General features: G+C 34.1%; 1 protein-coding gene across 1 annotated transcript in view; it reads right to left on the reverse strand.

The window, feature by feature from the left end:
* The window catches only part of HIF1A (hypoxia inducible factor 1 subunit alpha), a 45,307-nt gene that overhangs the window by 6,223 nt on the left and 11,653 nt on the right, over positions 1-27,431 (reverse strand). The window contains exons 2-12 of the mRNA XM_044664865.1: positions 19,665-19,855; positions 17,250-17,395; positions 17,081-17,165; positions 14,707-14,819; positions 12,321-12,523; positions 8,979-9,085; positions 7,867-8,014; positions 4,221-4,441; positions 3,168-3,472; positions 776-898; positions 153-553 (exon numbers count right to left, since the gene is read on the reverse strand). Of these exons, the coding sequence (XP_044520800.1) occupies positions 153-553; positions 776-898; positions 3,168-3,472; positions 4,221-4,441; positions 7,867-8,014; positions 8,979-9,085; positions 12,321-12,523; positions 14,707-14,819; positions 17,081-17,165; positions 17,250-17,395; positions 19,665-19,855 (2,043 nt within the window). The remainder of the gene's footprint in view (positions 1-152; positions 554-775; positions 899-3,167; positions 3,473-4,220; positions 4,442-7,866; positions 8,015-8,978; positions 9,086-12,320; positions 12,524-14,706; positions 14,820-17,080; positions 17,166-17,249; positions 17,396-19,664; positions 19,856-27,431) is intronic.

Consider the following 27,431-nt stretch of genomic DNA (forward strand, 5'->3'; position numbering starts at 1 on the left):
AAAAGTTTAAAAACCCATAAAAGAAAGTTTTAAACCTAGTTGCTTTAAATTTCAACGAAATTATTTTGAAATAAAATGTAATGCTATTAGAAAGGTCTCATTTTTTCTCAATAACAAAATTAAAGCTTTTTTAATATAAAGAATATCAATACCTTTGACTCAAAGTGACAGACAACAGATTAGGACTTCTTGGATGAGATTTCTCCATTTGTTCTATTACTCCTTTTCCTGCTCTGTCAGGAGAGGCTGTCCGACTTCGATTCCCATCATATGGTGATGCTGGGGCACTGGCAGTTTCATTAATTACGTAAACAGAATATGGAGAGGCAATCAATATTTTATTGTCATCTGTACCTTCTGTTTTCACTGTTTTAACTTCATTGCTGGTGGTAGGTTCTTGTGTTTGAGACTGCTGAAAAATGTTAAGCGTGCTCACACTTTGAGAACTTGTAGAAGTATTCTCTAATGGTGAAAGTTGATCAAAGGAGCGCAACTGAAAGTCATCATCCATTGGGATATAAGGAGCTAACATCTCCAAGTCTAAATCAGTGTCCTTTAAAAAATACACAAAATATTTTGCTATGAGAACAAAGTTTTCAATTGGTAACAATAAAACGTGTCTGCACGTTCAAAGAATTACTAAAAATATACTATGTCTAATCAGGAAAGTTAAAGGTAAGGGAAAAAAATGTCTCAAAACTCTTCTTAGCTCTGCCACAGGTTTTATGTAAATAATTATCACAAAACTAAAAAAAAAGAAAAACAAATTACATACCTGAGTAGAAAAAGGGTTCTTTGCTTCTGTGTCTTCTGCAAAAAGTTTCTCCACTAATTCCAACTTGAATTCGTTAGCCATATCATTATCCACATCAAAACAATACTCACTAGAGCTGCTAGGCTGTAAAAGTAGATTAAATGAACTATATTTATTATTCTCTTCAATGTCTCCACATTTTGTTAGGTTTTAAATGTATGCAAAATAACTCTTGAAGAACATAGTTTTATATCCATTTCTTTAGTGAGACCTTCATTGATAGACAAGAGAAGTTATTAGATTTATATGGTAAACCACGTTATCATTCCAGTTCTGGAAATAGCACAACAGTGCTCAGATATCCTTTTGAACCTTGTCAACCCCAGAAGAGTTTTCTCATGTGTTGAGGGCAGTTTTTTCTCTATGTTTAAATTCAAGATTTGTATGATATCTTAATCTTAACTTCTGGCATTATTCCCACCCAATTCTGTTGCTTATTCCTGACTGTCTTTAAACATAAAATAGTGGTGAGGTACAGGAGATGCTTTCACCTTAACTTCTTAATTACAAGTTACTTTGGTGTAAGAAGTGTATTCATCTCTGTAGCTAAGTGCCTAGCACAGTGCACTGAAAATATTATGAATGTAATATTCAGCTTTCCCCTCTTGCTTAAAAAAATTTTCACTAGACATTGATTACTGTCCCTCAGCTACCAGCTACCAGTTACCTTCCTTTCTTCTTTTCATATCCAAATTTCTTAGGGAAAAGAAATTCTACACTTGCTTATCTCTACTCCTATCTTCTCAAACTCCTTGTTTTCTGACTTCTGACCTACCAAATCAAACTACCATTCCTTTTCCTTTTTACATTCAAATTCCTAGTGAAAAAAATTATCTCCTATTCTTTGCCTTTCAACCCTTTGTGATCTCGATTTAGTCTGCTCTACTGCTAAGGTTACCAAAGAACTTAATTGCTAAATTCAATACGGATGCTCCATCAGCATTTTAAACTCAACATACCTAAAGCAAAACTCATTTTGCCCCCCTGAATGACTTTCCTCTAAACTTGATTTCTCTGAAGCTTTTGAAATTATTGACCTGTATACACTCTTTCCTGCTGATATCCATTACACTAACTCACAGTTATCTTACCTTTTCCTGCCTTCCTTCAGGATCATTTTTCATGAATTGTTGTCCATCTTCTACTCTCTAAAGATAAATTTGACTTAGAAAGGCTTTAGCCTGTGGCCTTTTCTCCCTGCTGAACTACAGTTTTACATCATTATCTGCCTGCTGAACAGCTTATCCTGGGCCTATAAGTATGTCAAATTCAACATGTCCAAAATAAAAAATTTATCTTTCCTTCTACATCCCACCCACCTCCAAACTTCCCTTTCTAATGATTGAGGGCACCACTGGAAATATTCTTCTAATCACCTAGATTCACAACCTAGGAGTCATCCTTGATTTCTCCCTTTCATTCATCTCCCAACTTGTTTCAAATCTTTATTATCAGTTCTCCAATTTACTATCAAATCTTGTTCCTTCAATTATGTGTTTGGACATCTATCCCCTCCCTTGCACTGCCAATATACAGTTCAGGCCTTTATTACCTTTTTGGGGGGACAATTTTAATAGCCTCCTAATTGTTTCCTGCTTCCACCTTCACTTTTCTACAATCCTCTCCACATACCTGCCAAATTAATATTCCTAAAACAGAGTTCTGCCTATGAATTCTACCCATGTTACTTCACTACTCAAAAACCTTCCTATTGCCTTGATGATAAAATACAGGCTTCTCAACCTAGTCATTAAAGTTCTGTTAAATCTGGTTTACACCTATGTTCCAAACCAGTGATGGGCAAACTTTTTAAAGAGGGGACCAAAGGAAAGGAAATGCTCATCTGTCAGTCTGTTTCTAAGGCAACTCTTTTGAAGTTTCATTGTATTGTGTCCTACTCATTGTATTTGTCAGATTAGGAATAATGTCAAATAGCTGGATAGAACATTTCAGCCACCCATCTCCCCTCCAATCTGGCCCGTGGGCCATAGTTTGCCCATCACTGTTCCAAACTTATACCATCATAATGCATTTCAACCAATGCACAAGGTGTTTCTCTAATCTCAGCTCTGTCCTCCTAACCAATTATTTAGAGTGTACTTGCTCTCACGTCTATACCTTTCAGAATACTTAGCTTCTTGCTCAGGACAGTTGATGCCTCTCTTCTTTTTACTTTTGACTATTTATGTTTGCATGTTTATCTCCTTTTTGGAACATAAGCATTCCATATTTAGACCCTTAAGTCCTTAAGTTGAAAATAAAATTTAAATTAAGTTTCTAAATTTAGTTCTTATTCAGAAATACTAGATTTGGAAGAAAACCAAAATATTCCATTATAGTTCAAGATACTGACCTCAGGTGAACTTTGTCTAGTGCTTGCATCAGAAGGACTAGCTGGTTGATCCTGTATTTGAGGCATGGTGAAAGAAAGTTCCAATGGCTCTGGATTTGGCTCTAATTTCAGTGCAACTTCTTGATTGAGTGCGGGGTCAGCATTGCTGCGAAGCGGTTTTGTAGTCTCAGTGGCAGGTAGTGGAGACATTGCCAAATTTATATTCTGTAATTTTTCACTAGATGAGGGGAGCATGACATCATTGTATAATGGAACCTCAAGTTGTTGCTCATCTGTTTCTGGAATGGTGGTGAGGAAAAGTGAATCTCTAGACTATCTTTAGAACCTCATTAAATTAAGAAACATACCTTTGTACAGAATACATGGTTAAGTTTGCTCAAACAATAAAAATCATACTGCTAAACTTGTTTAAAGAGAAAAATTTACAAAAGTTAGGGGCACAGACATATAGCAAATAAATGTAAGTTTGCATTTTAATATGAATTTTTTGGGGAAATTTTTTATTTTTGAATATAATTACTAATTGCATATATCACTGAAAAAAAGGTTTTGGTCTATTCTCTTTACCTGTAAACCACTCTTTTTGGGCATGCAGCTTTTAACTGCAGAACCTGAGGGTATGTGGAACAGTGTATTCTTTTAGTTTTTTGTGATACAACTCTACTAAACTTCCCAAGTTTAGAAACTAAATGAGCTGGATAACAAATTAAAGAGCACAGTGAAGCATAAATGCATAGATGTAACAAATAGAAACAAGAGTAGTACAGACAAGGAAATTAATGAAGGAAGCTATATAAAACCAATAAAATGAAAAAAGTGGTTGGTTATAGCCGCATGAAATTCTGCTGAGCTAGCACTTTGCTCTAATGGTCCCATCAAAGAAATGATATTTCATATATATATACATACATATATTCACACATTTTTATATAAAATTAGTCTGAAGCAATGGTCTCAAAATAATTTGTTCAAAATGATACATAAAACTAGGTATATAGCTCACTGTTTACTAAACACAGGTAGTGTGTACATTATTATTAAATATATACCTACCATTATTGTCAAAGTCCAAAGATATGATAGTATCTCCAGCAGCTGGGGCTAATAAAGTTAAAGCATCTGGTTCCTTCTTAAGTTTTTCAAAAAGGCTGCTGGTATCTTCTGTTTCAACATTAGTCAATAACTCATTCATTTTCATATCAACTGCTTCCACTGGTTTTAGCATACATTCTGTTTGTCCAAGGGAGAAAATCAAGTCGTGCTGAACAATACCACTATGACAAAGGTAAAGAGATATTAGTAAGCTCTAAATGAGCATTTGAAACTATAAGGAAAACCCTCATATGACATTCTTTTTTAAAATAAAATTTACCAATAAGACATTTTATGAAAAGTGAAGGTTTTATTCAGTTTTATTTTCACTACTTAATCTACATAGCAAATATTCACCTAGGCTTAAAAATTCAAATGAAATACTAGCTCTATAAATTAATATCTACTCTCAAATATCTGAATGAACTTGGTAAAAAAAAAATTTTAAGACTATCAGATAATTACATTTGTCTATGAGCCAAAAACTGTATTATGTGCTTAGGGTGGAACTTAAGTCTAATGATGAGACAACACAAAAACAATTGGGTACAAATGAGGATATATAGGATAAATTGGAGATAATCAATAAAATAAAGGTAAAAGGTAAGGGTGAAGATCAGGAAGGCTCTTGTAGAAAATGGAATCTTAGTTGTGAACTGAAAGGAAGCCAGGGAAACCAAGAGATGGAAATGGGGAAGAAAAGAACTCTAGATTTGGAAGACGGTCAGTGAAAGTGCTTGGTTGTTGGGTTTGAGGAATAGCTCTCTTTGAGGAGAGTCAATATCACTATCTCAGAGAATATAGAAAGAGTGGAAAGGTAAGAAGGGTCTAGCCTGTAAAGAAAGGGCTTTGAGGATTTCTTTGATCCAGGAGGTGACAGGGAGCCACTGAATTTGACTGAATTGGGAAGTATAGGGGGTGGGTTGGACAGGTCAAACTTGAGCTTTAGATAGATCGATTTGACAGCCAAGTGGAGGTTTGAATGGAATGAGTCAGAGGCCTATGGCACACAGACTGACCAGCAGGGTATTATAATAGGGATGAGGGTGGTGGTGATGTTATAGGAGAAAAGGAAACATATGCAAGACATGGTATGAAGGAAAACTGACAAGACTTGGCAATAGATTAGATATGAGGTGGGGGAACGGGGTAAGAGAGTCAGGAGTTTGGATAACAGGTAGGTTTGCTGACCTAGGTGACTGGGAATATAGTAATGTCCTCAGTAATGTATAAAATTTCAGAAGTGGAGAAGGTTTGGGCAGAAAAATAATGAATTTGATTTTGGACATGTTGAGTAGAGATGTCTACAGGACATCCAGTTTGAGATGTTCAAAAAGCAGCTAGAGATGGGAGACTAGAGTATGAGAGAAAGGTTAGGACTGGATAAACAGACCTGAAGAAAAGCTAAAGATAATAACTAAATACATGAGAGCTACTAAGTTTACCATAATCTTTCTATAAAGTATACTTTCATTAAAATAATTTGCTGAATGCCAATTGGTTGGGTATAAATATAGTTCTATGTAATGATAAATTGACAGGATTGAGGACATACAGAAATACAAGAATTGATTAATATTTATATGGGGAACAAGGATCCAAGTCAATGTTGTAATTTTAAGGAAATGAATGCCACTTTTTCAATTAACCAGTTAAAACTTCATGGGAAAAGTTGGATTTTAGCAAACTTTTGATATTTTGTATCATGTATCATATGCTGCATGAAGAAAAATGCATGTGTCATTTACCGGGACACTCTATCAACTAGTGTACTTAGCTGGTGTGCTCGTTTTTTTTTCTATTGTGTTCCTTCACCCAGACTGTTTCAACCACGGGAATGTATTTGCTTTTCCAAGAATTGCATATGATTTGCTCTCTTTCACCTTTAGATCTTTACATATCACTTTACCCTGTAACCATAAATTTCTTTTAAAATAGTTTTAAAATTACTTTCTTCCCAAAATCTTCACTAATATGCCCTAAAGATTTCACTTCTCACTGTTTTCTTTATATATATTTAACTTGTACTTTGGTGTCATGCATTTACTTGTACATTTTCTTTATCTCTCCCATTTAGAATATATATATATATATATATATATATATATATATATATATATATATATAGTTATTAAGTAAGAGCACAGACCATTATTTTCTGAAGTGGAAAAGGAAAAGGTATGATAATGGTGAAGTGAAATCAATAAAGCTTTGGAGAAATGAAAAAATTTGTGAGGCATTTGAGCCTTCTTTACTGGGCTTTTGAAGCAGTTATAGCTCCACCAGTATTCTAATCCAAGAGGCAGAAACTACTAAAGGTTCTGAGGAGGTGAGAACCAAAGTGAAAGCAATATTCTTTAATGATGAAAATCTCTTTGAATGCTGCATTGATGATGGACTGTGTAGGGGGGAGATCTGAGAAAGGCAGACTCACTAGCAAGCTATTACAGTAATCAAGGCATGAGGTGATGAGAGCCTGTATTAAGAGTGGTGGCAGTGTCAGAAGAGAGAAAGGGGAGTATGTGACATGTGCAAAGATGAAATCAACAGATTGGATATGGGGAGTGAGAGACAGGAAGAAATTAAAGACAACACTTAGATTGTGAGCCTGGAAGGTTGGATGGTAGTGCCCTTGACAATAGAAGAGGTATTTGAAAGAGGGAAGAATTTTTAGGGAAAAATAATGAGTTCAGTTTTAGTCAAGTTAAGTTTTAAGATTTCTACAGGACATTCTGTTATAGATATCTAATAGGAAGCTGGAAATGAGAGATTGGAAGTCATCAGAAAATTTGGGTTTGGATAAAATGATTTGAAAATCAACAGCATACAGACAGTAATTAGATCTGATGAGATCACCAAATGAAATAGAACAGAGGAATAATAAGGAAGAGAGTCCAGGACAAGATAAGAATAAGGTGATAGCAGAAGGCATAATCCATATTTGGCTTGATTTGGACAAAATATCTAATTGAAGATGTCATCTAGGTAAGAGTATTATTTAAAATATGACTGGGAAAATGAAAGAATATTATTATCATAGTCCACCAGAACTTAAGAACAGGGACTATTTTTTTCTTTGTTCCCTGAACAGTGCCTTTGCACGTGGTAAGAATTTAATACATATTTGTAATGAAGTAAAATTTGGGGGGTTGGGGAGCAGCTAGGTGCTCAGTAGAGAACCAGGCCTGGAGATTGCAGGTCCTGGGTTCAAGTGGGACCTCATATATTTCCTAGCTGTGTGACCCTGGACAAGTCACTTTGCCCCATTTGTCTAGCCCTTACTCTTCTGCCTTGAAACAGATATCTAGTGACCATTCTAAGACAGAAAGTAAGGGTTTTTAATTAAAAAATAAAACAAAATGAAATGAGTAAGATTGTGTATCATCTTCATAGAAACCTGGAGAACATGGCACTATTCAGATACTGTTCTGTTAAAAGGAATTAGTAGGGAATCAGAATAGAGGCCTATGAAATTCATGATGCTTATAACTACAAATAATATTTGTTGCTTTTCTACAAGAAAAAACAATTTCATAACAGAAATAGCATCATAGAAAATAATACATTCAGTTCCCCCAAAATGAAACAGTTTATGCCCCAAACTTACCTTACAACATAATTCACACACACTATACACTGTGGTTGGGAATTTTTAGTATTGTAAATCACAGTTGCTTGAGTTTCAACCCAGACATATCCACCCCGTTTGGCAAGCATTCTATATTGTCCTGTAGTGACTTGTCCTTTAGTAAACACTAGGAATAAAAAAATAATTTTAAGCAAAGTTTATTTCCCAAAAGTAAAAATGTGGTTATAGAGGAAAAAGGGAGAATTTTCCCCCTTCTTTCTTCCATTTTAATGTCATCCTTTAAAATGTTATGTTACTTTAAAATTCCATTGAGGAAAGAAAAATAAGGCTTGCTCACTCAAAAACCACATACCTCCTTTCCCCTCCCACAATTAAATCATTCCCTTTATGCTATCACACCTCAACTTTCAATTCAAAATTATAAGAAGCAATGACAACTGTATCTCCCCCGCCCCCATGACTGATGTAGAAGATGTGGTAAGGCCTAGGAGGAGTAGCTCTGACACTGTCATTACCACTATAAATACCAATACATTTAATTCTAGAGGGCCTTGGCCTAAACTAAGACTTAAAACTTTTAACATTCAGATAACTTTGCATGGTGACTTAAAGCCACCAAATTTCTGGGAATACTTCTAAGACTAATGGAGATGCCTGATCATAGATTTAGACCTTTATAGGTCTAAGGCTATTTATTCTGATTCCTACATCTATCAACAAAGATAATCCATTAACCCTTTTATTCTCTACCATAAAACATCAATTCCTCTTGGTGTTAGGAATTATGTGGTCCTATGGCAATTAGTGTTGAATTATGTATATATAGATTAAACTTTTATATATATATAAAAGTTTAATCTCATTTGGGGGACTTTTCATTACCAAAAGTACATTATGTACATCACCTATACTAGTTTTGAGTCTAAAGGTTAGTGATTTCATAAGGATCTATTGAGTTTAATCATATTTTATTACAGTTTACCTTTGAAATCAAATACATTTTGTTTCTTATTGGATTATGTTGAAAATGGAATTTATTACCTAAATCCAAACTATAAATGTTTTACCACCTATTAAGTTTCAATAAGAAAAACATTTGGAGGATTCTTGAGTTGTTCAATCATACTTACTATCATGATGAGTTTTGGTCAGATGATCTGAGTCTAAAGCATGGTAGTATTCATAAATTGAGCGACCTAAAAGTTCCTCTGGTTCATATCCCATTAGCTCTGTGATTCTTTTAGATAAAACACAAGAAAGGAAAAGACATAAAAACATTTAATTATAAAATAGCATTTCTAAATACATATTTGTATAGGATTCCCAAATTCAAGACAGTCAAATAACAACCTTAATTCTTTTTCCCCCCAGCCATCCCCTCCAAAGTATATTCTGATTTAGAGATATCTTGAAACAAATGATAAATTAAGCGTTTCCTATTTCTTTTAGTATATATTTAACTGCAAATATAATGTCCACTCAGTGAGCAAGCTAACTAATCCAATTTGTAAGCTGTCACTTATGGTATAGGTTTGAATAATGGACATACTTTCTCTCTCCCCAAATCTGACTTATATAGTTTAAACTTCAAGTCTATCTAGAAATAGTACCAGTAACTTCCCCACTAGCCTGTATGTGTATGAGAGATGCCTGTGCAAAATAAGAGAAAAAAAAATCCTCCTTTGGAGTTTTCTTTTTCTTTCCTTTAAAACCTAACCTTTTTAGTATCAATTCTAAAACAGAAGTGTGGTGAGGGCTTGGCAATCAATAGTAAGTGACTTCTCCAGGGTCACACAACTAGGAAATAATTTGAGGCCAGATTTAAACTCAGGTCTTCTCGACTCCAGGTATAGTGTTCTATCCACTAGACTACTTATATGCCCTGAATTATTTATAATATCCTTTAATTATTTATACACTTATTTCCACTACTGAAACAGGATTTAGGTCAGTAAAACCACAGACTATCTTAATTATTTTGAATTTTTGGAATGTTTAGCAAGATACTTGATGTTTTGTTATGAGATATGAGTTTGGATTAAATTGTAATTTAACATAAATTTTTCAAATAAAAGTAAAGGATCAGACTCTTCCTGCAAACAATTCAATATTACAGAATGACAATAGTTACTGACTTATTTTAATGCAAACTAAACTCTCATGAACAATATGCAGTGGATCACCAGGTTCTTTGAAAGACAGAATTTCTAAGCTGTGAGCCAAGGCTATCAGGAATAACATTTGATCCAAAATTCCAATAATCACCTCCATTTTTGCAGGAAAACAAAGACATCAAAGTAAAGAATAATATATATAATGCTGAAATTTGACTTGGAAAAATACTTTGCACTTACATTTGAATGATAATCCCTAACATTTATTTCTATAGCTATTTAAAATTTGTAAATCACTTAATCTGTTCAATCTTGAAGAAGATTCATATAATGGTTTTAAAATCTACTTGAGGGGCAGGTAGGTAGATTAGTGGATAGCCAGACCCAGAAATTGGAGATTCTGGGTTCAAATCTGGCTTAGACATAGGTGTGTGACCCTGAGCAAGTCACTTAACTGTGGAACCAATAAAAAATTACTTGAAATCAAAATAAGCTTCCATACTGTACACCAGACATTAACTAGAATGCTATTTAATTTTCCCCATCCTATTATTATGAGATATGCTTCATGCTAAGAATGAACAATTACTATTCCACTGCCGGTATGCATCAGGTTAAATGTTTCTAAATTTAAGCTTCAGGGTTTCAATGGAATTTCCAACTGAAGTGAATATAAGAAAGTAAAAAGAAAGTGTGAGATAACCACCAAGCAAATAATATGCTCACAGCTGTGAAAGAAGTCTTTATCCCAAAAGCAAATAATTAAGAACACTGTTGACATTTTCAGACTAGAAATTGAAAGTTATGTTAGCTTATCTTAATAAGTATTTGAAGCTTTAAAAATATGACCACCAGATGGCAGTATTACATAGGAAATAAATACAGGAAAAATGGGCTGTCCACATTTCCAAGTTTCAATGACATTTTTTTTTAAAATAGCACTTGAATTAGTTTAACACCACAAATCATATCTAAAAATGCTACTGACATACTTTTATTAGCACCTTTCTAACTTTGCTGCTTCTTGCTAAATATTTAATTAAAATTTTCTACAAAAAATTTCACCAAGGTCTTAGTTGAAACATAAAATTAGGTTCTCTATTAGTTTCTATGCAATGCCAACTCAAGTAATGTAACAGTATATTCAAATAATAAATGGAATTTCTTTTCAATAGTTTTAAAGATATTTTGGTTTTTTCATGGAATTCTGTGATTATAAAATTTATTTTATAACATGTGCTTTAGAAAAGTAAATTGAATATAAATTAAATATTTTATAAAGATGAAGAGGCCAGAAATTTAAAGGAACTAGGTTTAAAAAAAAAACACCTCTTTATAATCTATTTCATAATTTAAATTTCCACGTGTTAGGTTTTTTAAAAAAGGTAATTCTTACAGCATTCTTCGTAAACTGGAATTTATGAGAAAAATAGGTGGAACTCTTCACTGAGAATTTTTAGGAGTACTTCTTTGGCAATTTCCTTAATAGAAGTCTGAAGCAACTTTTACTTAAGATAATAGGGACAAGGTAAAATGGTCTTGTCTCAGCATCAACTACTCTCTGACTTAGGTCAAAATGAAATGTTAATTAGTATAATACCAAGGTGATAAAGCCTCTTCCTTTCTTCCCACAACACCCTATGCTTTTCAAAACTATAATAGCCTTTAAAATGGAGAGGGCAAAAGGAGCTCAAGGGAAGTGGAAGAGGAAGATTGGGTGCCAAAGTAATATAATGGAAACAGAAAACACAGCTATAAAAATGTCAATTTTAGAGCTGAAAAGAACTAGATTACTCTTTAGGTCAACCTTTCTAGTTGAGAAAACTATATAAATTGAATACTTCTAAATTAGAAAAACAGAATTGGGATTTCAAGAGCCAAAGGTACCCTTTCTTTTTAGCTTGCTACTCATCTATTTCCCTATTCCTCAACTTTAGAAATAAATAGGGACTAGTGGTAAGCCAGAATGTGTTGTGTTTTGATACTACCCATTCAAGAGTATAGCAAAAATGTGAACAAATAGCTTAGGGCCTATATGGTAGACTTTTCTCTAAGTGTAGAAAAGTAATTAAATTCATATAGAACTTAGTGGATGGAAGTCTATGATTTATTGCTTACTAAATGACAGAGTGGTTCAGAGGAAAGAAGGCTTGAGATTTTGCCTCAGAGACCCTGTCAGAGACTTCTGACTTTCTTACTTGGATAAAACCATTTCTCTTTCTTGTCCAGTTTCTTTAACCATAAAATGTGGAGGTTGGCCTAGATAATTTATGATGTCTTTTCCATTTATTAATCTATGATTTTATGAAAGTCAGAAATATTTTCAAATAATTTTCAAGTTTTCAGTACTTAACTTACCTTTCATCACAATATGAAAATTTCATATCCAGGCTGTGGCGACTGAGAAAAGTTTTGCTATCCAAAGGAACTTCAATATTTGATGGATGAGGAATGGGTTCACAAATCAGTACCAAGCAGGTCATAGGTGGTTTCTTATACCCACACTGAGATTGGTTATTGCAAGTATCATACACACGAATGTGACCTGTACAATGAAGTACCTAGGTGGAGATATGGAAATATGTCTATTATTATCCATTCTATATAAAAGCCAGGAAATGATAAACAACGCAAAAAAATAACTCAGATATATACAGCTTAGACATAATTGTGTATGAACTTTTTAATCTATTTACCTTAACAAATGAAATGGCTCATTCTCTGTGGCCTACTCCTTAGATAAACAGATTAAGAGAAAAACATGCACTGTTTAAGGATACTTCTTTTTCTAATCACATATTTTTAGTATTTTTACCTATGAGCAGAAGGAAGTAAGCATTTTCCCCCCTAAATAAAATCTTTTCCTCCAATAGCAATCAAGTACTTAAATGCCAGACATTCTACACAGTGATACAGATAGACAAAAATAAAATAACCCTCACTCTCAAGGAGCTTAGACTTTCTATCAGTGTTAGCAATATATACTCATAGAATAAAATTTTGTCAAATGGGGATGGGGAAGACACCAACCAGGAGTTGGAATCTTGTATACATGTAACAAGTGGAATCAATCTGTGAAAGGGAGTAATGTGTGTGAAGCCTAGAGAGGTAGGTTATGATTGGCTTTTTTGTAGTTTATCCTACAGGCAACGGGGAGCCCTCTGGAACTTTCTGAGTAGGGGTGTAACAGATCAGACTTGTGCTTTAGGAAAGAAGAGATTTGAGGAAGGGAGATGAGCAATGATGATAGTTAATTCTACTGACCGAAGTAAATGCATTTTTTTCAGTTACCTTTTTTCAAGCAAGTCAATTCTATCTTCACAATCTCTCTCTAGTAGCTGTTTTCTACATTTTATTCTCACCATAATCATCTTGTTTCAGTAGTCATCATATCTCACCTCAATTATTATATAGCTTTTTAACTGGTACAGTTGCTTAATAACCATCTGAATGTAGTGCTCTGATATCACTCATTGGTAGGCTCAAAAACCACCAGGCAGCTTCCTACCAAGCACCATGTAAAATATTCAGTTAAAAAATTTTTTTTAAACTTTTAGCTTTTGTCTTACAATCAATACTAAGTATTGATTCCAAGGCAGAAAAGCAGTAAGGTCTAGACAATTGGGGTTAAGTGACTTGCCCAAGGTCACACATCTCAGAAGTATCTGAGGCAAATATTTGAACCCAGGACCTCCTGTCTCTGGGCCTGGCTCTCTATCCACTGAGCCACCTAGCTACCCCATATTCAGTCTATTCTACTCTAATCTGGCTCCAAAGTAATCTTTCCTGTCCTGCTTCATACTTAGGTAGCTAAACCTGACTGATGCTTAGTTACATATCTTTCCCCATCTCCTTGCCTTTTCTCATATGTTCCCCTTTGCCTAGAATGGATTCTTTTTTCTTTGTTCCCCATCTCTGCTTGATGAAATTCTTTCCTTCCTTCAAGGTCCAACTCAGGTATCTAACATGAAGGCTTCCCTGACAACCTAGCTGGCAGTGATTCCTTAAATTTCTCACAGCATTTTGTCTGGGATTTTCCTTTGTATTATAGAATAATAAAGAATAGTTCTTTTTACACATATCCCCCTGCTATTCACCTCTAATTTTATTAAAGGCTGGGATGATACCTTATTTGTCTTATTTCAAAGGCAAGGCATTATCTTTGATGCCTTGAACACAATAGGTGATTGATAAGTATGTGTTTTAAATTAATTAGTACATACTACCAGAGGAGATATAGATCTTTGAAGATTTTTAACACATAATTAGGATAGCTTAGACTACTGATGTTCAAAAGAGGCCACAAGAAAAGTTATAATATTCCATAAACTACAGCTGTTCTTGTTTTAAAAATGAGGATGGGGCCTCCTAAAGTTCAACTAACCCTAACCTTTCCCCACTATTACCACTGCCCTTCCAGAGTTAAACTGAAGAAAGTTAAAATTTTCTCTATTATACAAAGTATAGAAAGTGAACCATAGGAAGCAAATTTCTAAAGAGAAAAAAATGTAAACATTTGTTCAGATTAAGGTTCTATATGTTTTGATAATATTCAATTTTAACTGAAATAAAACATTTTTAAATGATGACTTTTTATCTAAATTAAAAATAAATCTAAGACATAGTCAATAGCTATTTTCTATATCAGTTCAGTAATGGTACCTAGTAGAACACATCACCAAGCTGCTTTCAGAACCTATTATTAGATCAAATACCAATCACAGGCAAAAACCATGCTCACTACCTTCCATGTAGCAGACTTTATGTTCATAGTTCGTCCCCGACTAGTTAGGGTACACTTCATTCTTAGGAAAAAGCTGCGTTCTGTGTTTTGTTCTTTGCCTTTTTTCACAGGACCTAATGTGAAACAAAGAGAATGAATTTTGTTTTTAAATAAAAAATACAAATAGACCTCTTAAAATACCATTTTTTTTGTTTTGTCATGCTATTTCATTGATATGATAATACCTCACACTGCCACAGAATTACATTCATCTAAAGTCATAATTTTAACTTGTTATGCTGATCTGCTCAAAGGACACAATCAGTTAGGAAGGAATCCAAATTGTGGCACAAGCTTACTTTATTACTCAAGCCAGTTACATTTTACTATGTTTCTTTTAATGTATACCTAATAGAAGAAGGTATAAAATTAAGTGCATACATTAAAAGAAACACAGTAAAATGTCTTTTCTCTCATGAAACTTACAATAAGTTTGAGGAAAGCTTTCAGTTTATTTGTAATTGGAGATGAAATCTTTAGAACTTTCTTTTTAATAACTAAAAGTATATATGATTTTTCCTTATTTCTCTGTTAAGGAAGTAGCAAGCATCAACATTTTACTCATCAGAAGAGAGATGCCAACAGGCCTCTCTAAAGTTAGGTTCTGAACCAAAGCACAAATTAAGTCATCATAGCAAAGCATGAACTAAGTCTGTCTACTTACAATCCAGTGTTCCTGGATCCAATAGATAAAATAATATCCAGATGAATTTCTACACAAATCATCAACTTTGTTTCCTTATTATTAGATCAATCTAGTTCTACTTTTACTCATAAGCCATATGACAATGGGGAGGCCAAGAAACTTCTGCTTAAATACCCCAGAATGGGTCCAGAATTACAATAATCTAAACCAGTGATGGGCAAACTTTTTAAAGAGGGGGCCCAAAGGAAATGCTCATCTGTCAGTTTGTTTCTAAGGCAACTCTTTTGAAGTTTCATTGTATTGTATCCTACTCATTGTATTCGTGAGATTAGGAATAATGTCCTGAAACAGGATAAAACATTTCAGAGGGCCTCATCTCTAGCCTGTGGCCTGTAGTTTACCCCATCACTGATCTAAACCATTTGTGAATCTTTTTTCCATTTTCACAATTGAAAATTATTTTCAAATTATTGATACAAAATGGAACCAGACTAATTTTTGGATATTGAAGAGAGATAAGCAACACAAATGAATGATGTAGTTTTCATTGGATGCATTTTTCGGCATGTTAGGTTTCTCTACTCAATACTGCAGGAAGATATCAATTTAAATAAGCCTGTAGCTCAAGGAAAGATCAAACAAGTTGGTAAGCAGATAACAAAATTATAATTATATGTAGTGATTGAAACAAGAAAAATTTCCATGTACTTGAATCGAGAGAAGAGTTCTTCAGGTGCATACACTTCAGTAAGTACTCTTGGTTATTCTGACATACAATTGTATCAAGTTTGGTTATATAATTTCTATGCCCACAACAGGTGAGAAGAAAACTAGATGGGGTGGGGAGAAGATATTTAGGACATTATACTAATAGGAGCAAGAAGTAACAATGGTTAATCTGATGGAAAACATATAAAAAGGCAGGTTTAAGAATTCAAGAAGCACTGTACTCTGGACTCATTATGGAAGTCAACAGCACTCCAAATCTTAATAGGCTTTCTAGGCATCACTATTACTGTATAATAATTGATGTTCAATTAATGACCCTGGAGATTCTTGCTTGCCAGCCAGGACCATGCCAATGGCAGGTTACTAAGTTGAGAAAGCTTTAAGTAGAAGCCCATTTGGCCTTGTATCTATTGTTCAAGGACAAGCCTAGTTAATTTCTGGGGTGGGTCTTATTAATCAGGTTGGCCACAAGATAAAAAAATGTTTAGCCATGACAGCTCTTGAAGACCATTTACTAAGTTATAGCGGAGTTGTGATCTGCATTAGTGAAGGTGGTTCCTACCTATAACAACGAAAGTACTGATCTTTGAATAAATGAAGTAACTTATGTTTACATCATAACTCTGAATTATAAAAAAAAGTGTGAATAATGTTCTATGTTAATATTATGTAAATTATACTATGTTTTTCTGGATATGAGAGAATGTGTTATCTATTACTTTTCATTAAATAGCCACCAATAAAAGTATCATAACACCATATGAACAAATTTACTAAAATATCCATTAAAAACTTTTTTGAATAATCATTTTAAAAGCATATCTTTCAATTGTGAGAGTTAAATTGAAATATCACAATAATTAAAATGTACTTAACATATTAGAATTGGTGATAATCTGATTATATAGGACTCATAAAAACCACCCCTCACATTAAATCAAACAATAATTTTTTTCTTACCATTCCTGTGTATAAGCATTTCTCTCAGTTCCTCATGGTCACATGGATGCGTAAAATCAAATACACTGTGTCCAGTTAGTTCAAACTATAAATATAAGGGGAAAAATAAGTTCTACGTCTTGAAATAAGGACATGAGAACAGAACACCTCAATATCATAATATTTTTACCTGAGTCAATCCCATACATTTGTTCACATTTTCAGACATATAAATCATGTCACCATCCTCTGTAAGAACCATAACAAAACCATCTAGGGCTTTCAAATAAAAGCAATTTAGCTGTGCTTCCATTTCAGCTTCAGCTTCCAAATCACCTATAAAAAAGATTGTTAAATAAAATATGAGTTTTAACTTAAATACAATATATTCCTTAAATTCTAAATTGATTCTTGTTAATAAAGGCTATATTTGTGGAGAGGGAGTTTCATCCCTTCCCCCTCCTGGATTGTTGACCAGAGTCATCCCATTTTGTGTGCTGGTACTGCATCCATGACGTGAATAAAAAGGTATAGGTTCATAGGTGTGACTGAACCGGGCTCTACTTCCCTGAAGGCAGCAGGAGAGGCTGAGGGAGAATTATACAGGATGACTTACACGTGGTCAGATTTAGAGTAGAAAAGAGATTTTAAATCTATGCCTATATGCTTTCTTTACTATAAGTGATTATTAATAAACTTTATGGAAAATAAGAACTTGGAGATATTAATTTAATTCTAACATATTAAAGGTTAAAAAGTTTTATTTTTTGATGTCCAAAATAAAAAAATTAAATCAGTAGGAAATATTTAGCAAAAGAAATAGATACACTACAACACAATGTTAATTTGTGTTTTTCTTAGTCAATAAAATGCCACAGGGATCTGTTTCTATGAGTTTGACATTAGTGTTATATTTACCTTCATATATATGCACAACTAGGGTCCCTATTAAGGCAAATAATGAATCCTTTAAAGTGGTCACATGTATCTGAATTTGCACTATTTGCATATACGTAAAAACGGCAATAGGTTCCAGCTAGATAGACTTATACAGTGTGAATTCATATGTGACTACCTCATGGGATTCATTATTTGCACTAATTGGGACCTAGAGATTCACAAATTTTCTTCTAGTCTACAACCCTCTCTCATTTCATAGGTTTTTAAATGCCTTAGAAAAACTTTCAATGTAAGGACAACAACAAACATCTAGATATACATAGTCTATATGGTGAAGGCACATGGCACATTTCTTCAAGAATATCTGAAATCAACCTATACAACATTTAAATATAAAAGCAATCAGTCCCTGCTTGGTACTTAGCTGTGAAGAAATGGCACTTATACCTGTATAAGTGTCCTAAAAACCTTAGTGAAGTGGGGCAGCTGGGTAGCTCAATGGATTGAGAGTCAGGCCTAGAGACAGGAGGTCCTAGGTTCAAATCCGGCCTCAGACACTTCCCAGCTGTGTGACCCTGGGCAAGTCACTTGACCCCCATTGCCCACCCTTACCACTCTTCCACCTATGAGACAATACACCAAAGTTAAGGGTTTAAAAAAAAAAACTTTAGTGAAGTTTTAAGCTTAAGCAAGAACTCCTTTTAAGCTTTAACAGCTTCAACTTGCGCTAAGACTTTTGGTGTACCGTGTATTTTTGACCAGATTACTGGTAGAGTAAACTGCATTCCTCTTATATATAAATAACTATCTATGTAGGAGCCTCATTTAAAAATTTTTTGTTAGCTTTAATAAGAACTAAGTAGTATGGAGACAAATATGTTTATAAATCATGTAAAAATTATTGAAATGTTCTACCTCAAGTTGCATAGACAAGACAGCCATTTCTAAGCAATAGTAGGAAACTGTTCATCCCAAATGTGCCTATACCATAAAGAGAAGGAAGAGGGGGGCATACCAAGTACATTAAATACAATGAAGAATTTTACAAATTAATTTTAACTCAACAATATTAAATGCATTTAGCCTTTCTTTAGTGTTTAGTATTTTTAAGATTTTCCCATGCAATCAATAAATATTGTTTTTCCCCCAAAATCCATTTGATAGAAATCAAGACTGTTAAGTCAAGAAATCTAAAATAAGACCTGCCAGCTGCTCTTTGAGAATGTTGACAGTAAAGCAAGGGGTCAGGCTAATAAAAAGGAATATAAAGGATCATGTTATCATTTTAAAAATTGTCTCAAAAGACCTTAATTTAGAATGTGAAAAGCAGTTCAAAATAAATGAAAGAAATGAAAAAAAGGGATGAATTTTTGTTTTGTTTTGTTTTTTAACCCTTAACTTCTATGTATTGACTTATAGGTGGAAGAGTGGTAAGGGTAGGCAATGGGGGTCAAGTGACTTGCCCAGGGTCACACAGCTGGGAAGTGTCTGAGGCCGGATTTGAACCTAGGACCTTCCGTCTCTAGGCCTGGCTCTCAATCCACTGAGCTACCCAGCTGCCCAGGGATGAATTTTAAGTGGGAAAATTTGCTAGTAAAAACCAAACCCTTAATAAAATAAAATAACTTTAAAAATTTTGACCAGGCATAGAAGGTAGTCCTTTTTCTAGCTTTCACTCACATTAAACCATAGTAGGATTACTTACCAGCATCTAGAAGTTTTCTCATTCGCAAATAACTGATGGTGAGCCTCATGACAGAAGCCTTATCAAGATGTGAGCTCACGTTATGAGGAAGAGGCAACTGGTGAGCAAGTTCATAGAAAACTTCAGATTCCTTACTTCTACGACATCTGGCTGCATCTCTAGATTTTTCCTTTCGCCGTTCAGAGCTAATCCTACAAAACATTTGCTTTTTTAGTTATTTAAAACGTACACATTTAAAAATAAACAGTATATAACCTTGTCATTAAAATAATATCAATCTCATATTCTTCTTACTTATCTATAAAAGAGACAGTTTGACACAGTAAACCTGAAGAACTAGACTTGCAAACTAATAAGAGTGTGAGGGCAGGGGTTCAAGCCCTGCTTCTGATACATACTAGCCACTTGGCTACAGACAAGTCACAACCTCTCAGAACCCATACCTAGGTAATTAAGACTATAAACTGAAAAACTATTGCTAATCTACATTGATATAGGGACTTTCCTCTTGGAGAGTTCCATGAAATCACAGGTCTAGACAGAAAAGATACATAGATTCCAAGGGTGTGAAAATGTTATCAATTCTGGAGTTGGAAAGAGACATTTAGTTCCTACCAAGACACCTAATAATACATATAGGCCAGCTTGTAATGTGCAGAACCTCCCATATGAAGTCTGAGGTTAAACTATATACTAGCCCTGTAGAATGAAGCAATTTGGCATCTGAATTAAAATTGGCATGTCTTGACAAGGACATCATGCTTTTATTAAATATTTCCCTACCTAGGGAATGCCCTTCTTTCAGTTCTTCTCATCCAATTTCAATCTACTTTTCAAAATGCCTTGTTCTCCATGAAGCTTTCTCTGATGCCCAGGCTAAAATTTATCTCTTCTCTGAAATTCCATAGCATATTTTAACCTTTCTGTTGCTCTCAATATTTTATTTTGTTTTAGCTATATGTGAATTTGTATTGTCCTCTCCATAAGATTCTATGGTCCATGAAATCAAGAGACAAATATCTTTCATTAGCAATATCCCCAGCTCTCTGTTCTAGGAAAATCTGTTAAGTACACCACTTTCTATGTTTTCATCAGTTGATGATACAAATGTGGAACAAGATCAACTAAGGATGAAGCCCTGCAGCACCTACCCCTTCGTTCACCATATTCCAGATTTTGAGCTAGAATGGATCTAGTCATCAACTCCAATCCTTTATTTTATAGATGAGAAAACCAAGGTCTAAAGAAGTATAATGACTTGCTCAGCACTGCCAGGATTTCTGTTTCAAAATCCTTTCCACTACAACAAACTGCCTCCCAGTGAAGACTGACTGGTTCCTTTTGAGTTCCTAATCACCACTCTTTGGGCCCAGCTAGTACAACAGGTGGGTTGAAATTATTTGACATTCAGTCTTTATCTTTTCATTTTACCACAAGGATAGAATAGAGGCGTTATCAGTGTTTTGCTAAAGATCCAGACAAGCAGCATTCATGGTACTGTTCTTTCCTACTAGTCTTGTAATCCTATCAAAAAAAGTTAATAGTATAAATATTAGCTGATTTATTATATATTTTGTACCCTGGGCCACTGCTGAGGTAAATTCTTATACTATGTCTCTTTCAGAGATTTTCAATCTGGGGTTTCTAACAAAACCATTCAGGGAAAAGTAACCTTAATAAGTGTTCTCCATTAGCAAAAGGGATATATATATATAAATAAATATAAATATATATAAATTTTTTGGCAAAACAAACATTTCTATCAAAGCTAAAAAAATTTTATCTGAAATTTGTTTTCAGAAACATAAAAAACTTGGTGCACTATTGATGATTTGCTTCATTTCTAACGGGTTAGGCACTATCTTCCAGTTTGGGTCTCATAGATGTTCTATTTTTTTTTCAATAGCTCTCTTGAATAGCAAATATAAATTATTTTTTTATTTCATTTGGGGCTTCTGAAGGGTCTTGACCCAATGGAATGTTTAATGTAGTGAATTTCAGGCATTGTGGCAAGCTAACAGAGTTGAAAGGCAGAAAATATTTTTTTATCTCTCAAAGAACAGAATCTAGATATCATGTATTCCAAATCCTCAATTTGCAGAGATAACAGCTAAAATGACTTGCTCAAAGATCACACATCATAGCAAGGCTGGGATTTGAACCCAAGTTATCTAATGCTAGATCCAATATTCCTTCCACTATGACATCAGATAATGAAGTTAATTACAAGTACAAGTATAAATTCTCGGGTCTTCTTCAAGAAATTCATTGTAATATTTATGCCATACATATAGGAAAACTGCCTCCAAGAAGTTATCACAACCTACATCCGAATAAAACAATGTGCATACTAAATTGCCATCCAGAAACTAATCTTTCCTTAAGGAGATACCCCAAAACAACACCTGGCCCATCATTTGCTCAGCATTATCCTCAATACTAGGGGATACACAGATGAAAATTACTGCACTCAAGAAGCATTACAATTTGTTAAGGGCTAGAGGTGGGGCACATGTAACAGATAAAAATTAGAAAATGATGAAATGTATTAGGATAGATAAGAACAATCTGAAAGATTCAAGGAGAGTAAGTAGCATTTTCTTGGAGAGTAGGTTGAGGAATTTAAGAAATCTTAAGGAAAAACACCTGAGTTAGGCCTCGAAAGAAAATAGTTTGAGGGTATTTAGTAAGGTAAGAGAGTAGAGGGCCATTTCAGGTAAAAAATACTTTGGAAAGAAGTGATCTAATAGCAAGGATCTGTCTCACTAGGCTGTTCCCACCCCTCCTCCCCCTCTTGGTCAATGTCTTCCCTTTCTCCCTTTGGTGTGCCTTTTCTCATCTTTTGTTCTTTTATAATGTTCTCTCCCTCAAAACAATGCCTGTTCTTTTCCCAAACCAAACTGGTTTGATGGTGAAGTGATTCAGTTCACTTATGTACATTTGGGTCAGGTGGTCTAGTTAAAGGATATACTGTATTTGGATTTGCTTAAAGATACTATGCCTAGAAACAAGCTGCTACTACTTAAGCATACTCACACTATGTCAGTCCAATCTGCCTTTAGATCTTGTGCAATCTTTCCATAACTTCATGGGTTAGTTGGAGGGGAAAAATTCAAATTGAACTCCTTCAAAGGGGAAAGGTAGAGTTTTCAAAGTATAGGACAATAAGCTTGACCTTAATTCCTGGCAAAATTCCAGAATGTCCTATTAAAATAGAGTTCAAAGAATTTGTAAAACATTAGAAAGAAAAGCAAAGATCATAGACATTTTGCTGGTGTCAAAACTCTGTCTGTCTATGCAGAGAACAAGACCATCATGCCTCAGTCTTGCTTAATAAATTGCTGAGGCAAATAAAATCCCTCACCAGCTGCTGATGGGCTTCTTCAGATTTTACTAGGTTGATCTAAGGACAAATCTGTTGCTGGGTTTGTACTCAAATACATTCTAACTTGGTAAGAATTTCTCAGACTCTGTGCTCTGTTGTCTTTGCCTTTCAAAACCCAGTGTGCCATCTTCATATTACAACAGGGCACCAAAATAAGATCTTTCTTACATATATGCATTTTACAACTGTCCCTCCCTCAAAACCCAACCCCTATAAATATTAAAAATTCAAGTTGGCATAAGATATTAAGAATTCTTATTTTGCTACTGTTATAAAATAATTATACTGAATACAGTGGTAAATAAACAAGCTAGTATGTACAGAACACTGTTCTAGGAACCTTAAGGAAGGAGTACAAAAGAACTAGAAAGTTACCATTCTTGAAGAGTTGGTAATAAAAAAAAAAGGACAAAACAGAACTAAGGATACAACAGCAAGCAAATTACAACCAAATACATTTATAAAGTAATTTGCTTACATGTAGTCCAGTGAAAGTTTCTGCCCCCCAAGGAACTGATGGGAAAATTATCTTTGACAATGCTAAAAGGAAAATATTAACTATAAGCATAATTTTGTCCCATTACATGAAAAGTTGGTTTGCCAAATAAATTCTTTAAAATGCAACAGATGAACTAAAGAGAAACCTTTTAGCAAACTCTTTTAATAAAGCAAAGGAGATTCTGGAATTTGAATAACTACTTCATAATTTAAGTTTGAATGTTACCATGCAAGTTTACAGCAAATTCACAGGTGGTTGGGAGTCAGAATTTGCATTTGTGTTCTCAAGGAATCAAATGGAATTGATGACATACTTCCTTCAGGCAATTATAGGCGAGGAAGAACCTGGCAGCTTGAATGAAAACTTGTTAAGGAGCTTGGAGGAAAAGTTACTAGGATAAAGCACAGCAAGAAGAGGCTCAGAGATAGCTGTGTAGAATGAGATTTTGAACAACATGCCTTAAACTGGGGTCTGTCAATTTGGTTTTAAAAAATATTTTGGTAAATATTTTAATATAATTGTTTTCCTTAGTAATCACATTATTCTGAAAAAAGGATACAAGGCACAAAAAAGTTTGAGAAGTCCAGTCTTAAGAGTAATGGAAATAGAACTTTGAGACAGTATATATATTGATCTGATTAAAAAAAAAAGTTCTGAAGCCTTAAGGTTGTTAGCTTGATTATAGTTTGGTAGATTTATGTCCTTGAGGACAGCAGAGAGAGTCAAGATGACAGGTATCTATCAATGTATGTATGTATGTATGTATGTATGTATGTATGTATGTATGTATGTATAAACATATATATATAAATAAAAAAAATATCCTCCATGTCCTGGATCTGAAAATATTAGCTTCTTTTATTAGCTCCACTTCCTCTTCTTTCAACCCTTTCCAATTTCCAATTTGCCTTTTAGCAACACTGTCAACTACCCTCTCCTCTAGGATACTCTTTCCATCCTGAATTATCCCGACACTACTTACTAGAAAGGTTTGCTTCCTACCTATCTGCACATTTTATCTACATCTCCCTTGCCTTTTCAATATCTATATGAACACCATATGTATGTGTACCTCAAGCCTCTATCCTAGGCTCTCTTTCCTGCTTTCTACTCTCTTGGTAACCTCCTCTGCTCCAAGAGTGAGACTATTCTTTATGCCAGTTATTCCCAAATTAGAAGAGATTAGTGGAGGGATGTTACATTATTACGTAAATAAAATAATGTATTATCACAATGTTTTGGTTCATTAGACCTAAGCTTAGAGATATAGAGATAGGGACAGAACTATCCAGTTGGTACCTTTTCTGCTATGGACAAATATTGACTTGGAAAACCACAAATCAGTATCATCTATATTGCACAGTATTATTTTATTAAACACTTCCCAGTTACACATCTTAATCTTGTTTGGTCCCAAGCATGACACCTCAGGCCTAGAACACTAAGTAGCAAAGGGCCTTGCCCCAGGGTCTCACGGTCAGTGCTAGAATTTGGACTTCAACCAGGTCATCTTCCTGGCCCTATGGTCAGCTCTCTAGCCATACTTAATAATATAACCTCAAAATTAAGGATAATGATTTCATCAAATTTCTAGGATGTGAATGATTTGCTAGAAAAGATTTCCTCTCAGATTTTTCACAATCTTTATATCTATTTGCTTATGTTTTAAAATTTACACTAACATCTACTCTCTGAAATTAAATGCAATACACTAATGTACTCTTAAGTTTGTTAAATTCTTTAGGTCCGTTAATGCACAATAACCTTGAAACCAAGACTTTATGAAGCAGTCCTAAGGATGAGTGGTCATTGATGTGATATGCTAAATCTTGAAGACTAGTTATACATGCAAAAAAAAATTCCTGAATATTCCTGGGATAAATCTAGCTCATCAAGTCAACTCAAGACTAGTAGCAACTGATTATTATCCTATCATCACTCCTAGGGATGCCAAAAGAACTAAGACTAAAAAGAGAGTAGTCTTGCCTAGATAGTTTTCACTGTTAGAATTCATGTTCTCCCAGGTTAACCTTTTTAAAAATGTTGCATAGTATTTTTAATAAACAAAATATAAAGTTAAACACTACTAATTTTTACAAACCCAGAATCATAACATTAAACACTCCAAAATGAAAATAAGATACTGAAAATAAGATGCTGAATAGTGGAATTTGGTAGCAAAATATATCTAAATCCATGTGTAATAATAATATCTGTCTGTCTTTTGCCTTTATCCCCTTTTCCCTAAACTATTGCAAGTCTCCTAATTGGTATACCTACATTAAATCTCTTCCCTTGCAAAACCATTCCCCATAGAGCTGCCAATGTAGTCCTAAAGCTTAAGTTCTACGACGTCACCCCAAGTTTAGTAAACTCCAGTGCCTCTTTATTACCTCTAAAAGTGAACACAGATTCCTTTGTTTGGCATTTAATGCCCTTTACAACCTACCTCTTTCAGCCTTATTAAACATTATTTCTCTTCAAACACACCACTGTCTAATTAAATTAACCTTTTCCCTAGTCCTCACATACATTTCATGTCCCATATCTCCATGCCTTTACACAGACTGTACCTCTATGTCTAGAAGGCAAAATTTTTCTCATGCTGGCCTTTTAGAATCTCTATTGTATGTCAAAGATTAGCTCAAGTGCCACCTCCAGCAAAAGCTCCTCTCCCCATTATCTTGCATATATTTTGGTACACTTATTTGTGTGTGTCTCCTCCTTGTAAGAAGCTAAGTTCCTTTAGGGGAAGGGTTGTTTAATTTTTGTCTATGTATCTCAGTGCCTAGCAGAATGCCTGGTACATAGTACGATGGTTAATAAATGCTTGTTGATTGAGCCAAGTTTATGCTTAATTCTTAGCCCAGTTTACAAAATGAGATATAATTTGAATAAAATTTTAGAAACAATCATTTTAATTTCTGATTGTTCTCCAATTAGCAAGAGTTTCATGACAGTTTTAAATCAACCATCCATGGAATCAAAAAACTTCAAGCACCTTTAGAGATTCCCTAGTTCAAATGACTCATTAAAATGTTGAAACTAAGGCAGAAAGCGAGCAAGTAAATATGCCCATGACCACATGGGTATTAAAACATCAGAGTAACAATTTAAACACAAATTCAAACTGCAAATCCAGTGCTCTTCTCATTATACTATAGTAACACTTTATTTACAATGAAACATAATCTTATCAACATAAAAGAAAATAATCTTAGAAGAAAAAATATCCCCTACCCCCAAATACCTAATCTTTCAATTTATTACAAGGCTAAAGATAAATTACAAACAGAAAAGGTAGTTTGTAACGAGGATATCTACATATGACACAAAGCTGGTAGTGAGAGTTAACATATTATTAGACAAGATTCAAAATGCCCTCTCTCCCTGTTATTCTGCCTATGCCATGCTGTCTGAAATTCTTGAGACGATGTAAAGATGTATAAGTGGCAGCTCTATTATCAAATAATAAATATTGAGATGACTGTTCCCTCAGCTTAACTGATCTGGAAAAGGCCAATGGGTTATATAACTGGTAGCAGAAAATCTATCTGTAGTCTTGTTCAGTGATAGCACAAAATCTGTTTTTGTGCTTTGGATTGGATCTTTCTCTCTTTTTAAAACTCAGCTTGAAGATCCCCTAATATGAGAAAAAAAGTGTTGTCTTTAAGAAGGAAGATAATTCCAATTGTTTACTGAGTCTTAAAAATTCATGAAAGGCAAGATAGATGGTTATGTTGTTCAGCAAGGGCAATTTAGCCTAAGAAAGACATAGCGGGATAAGCAAGAAGATTTGAATCTTACATTGGAACTGTGATAAACCTTATTAATTACTATTCTAAAATTTAAGTATGTGGTTCATTTTTTCCCTATTTTTTTT

The sequence above is a fragment of the Gracilinanus agilis genome, chromosome 2, assembly GCF_016433145.1.
Source record: "Gracilinanus agilis isolate LMUSP501 chromosome 2, AgileGrace, whole genome shotgun sequence".
Classification (NCBI taxonomy): domain Eukaryota; kingdom Metazoa; phylum Chordata; class Mammalia; order Didelphimorphia; family Didelphidae; genus Gracilinanus; species Gracilinanus agilis.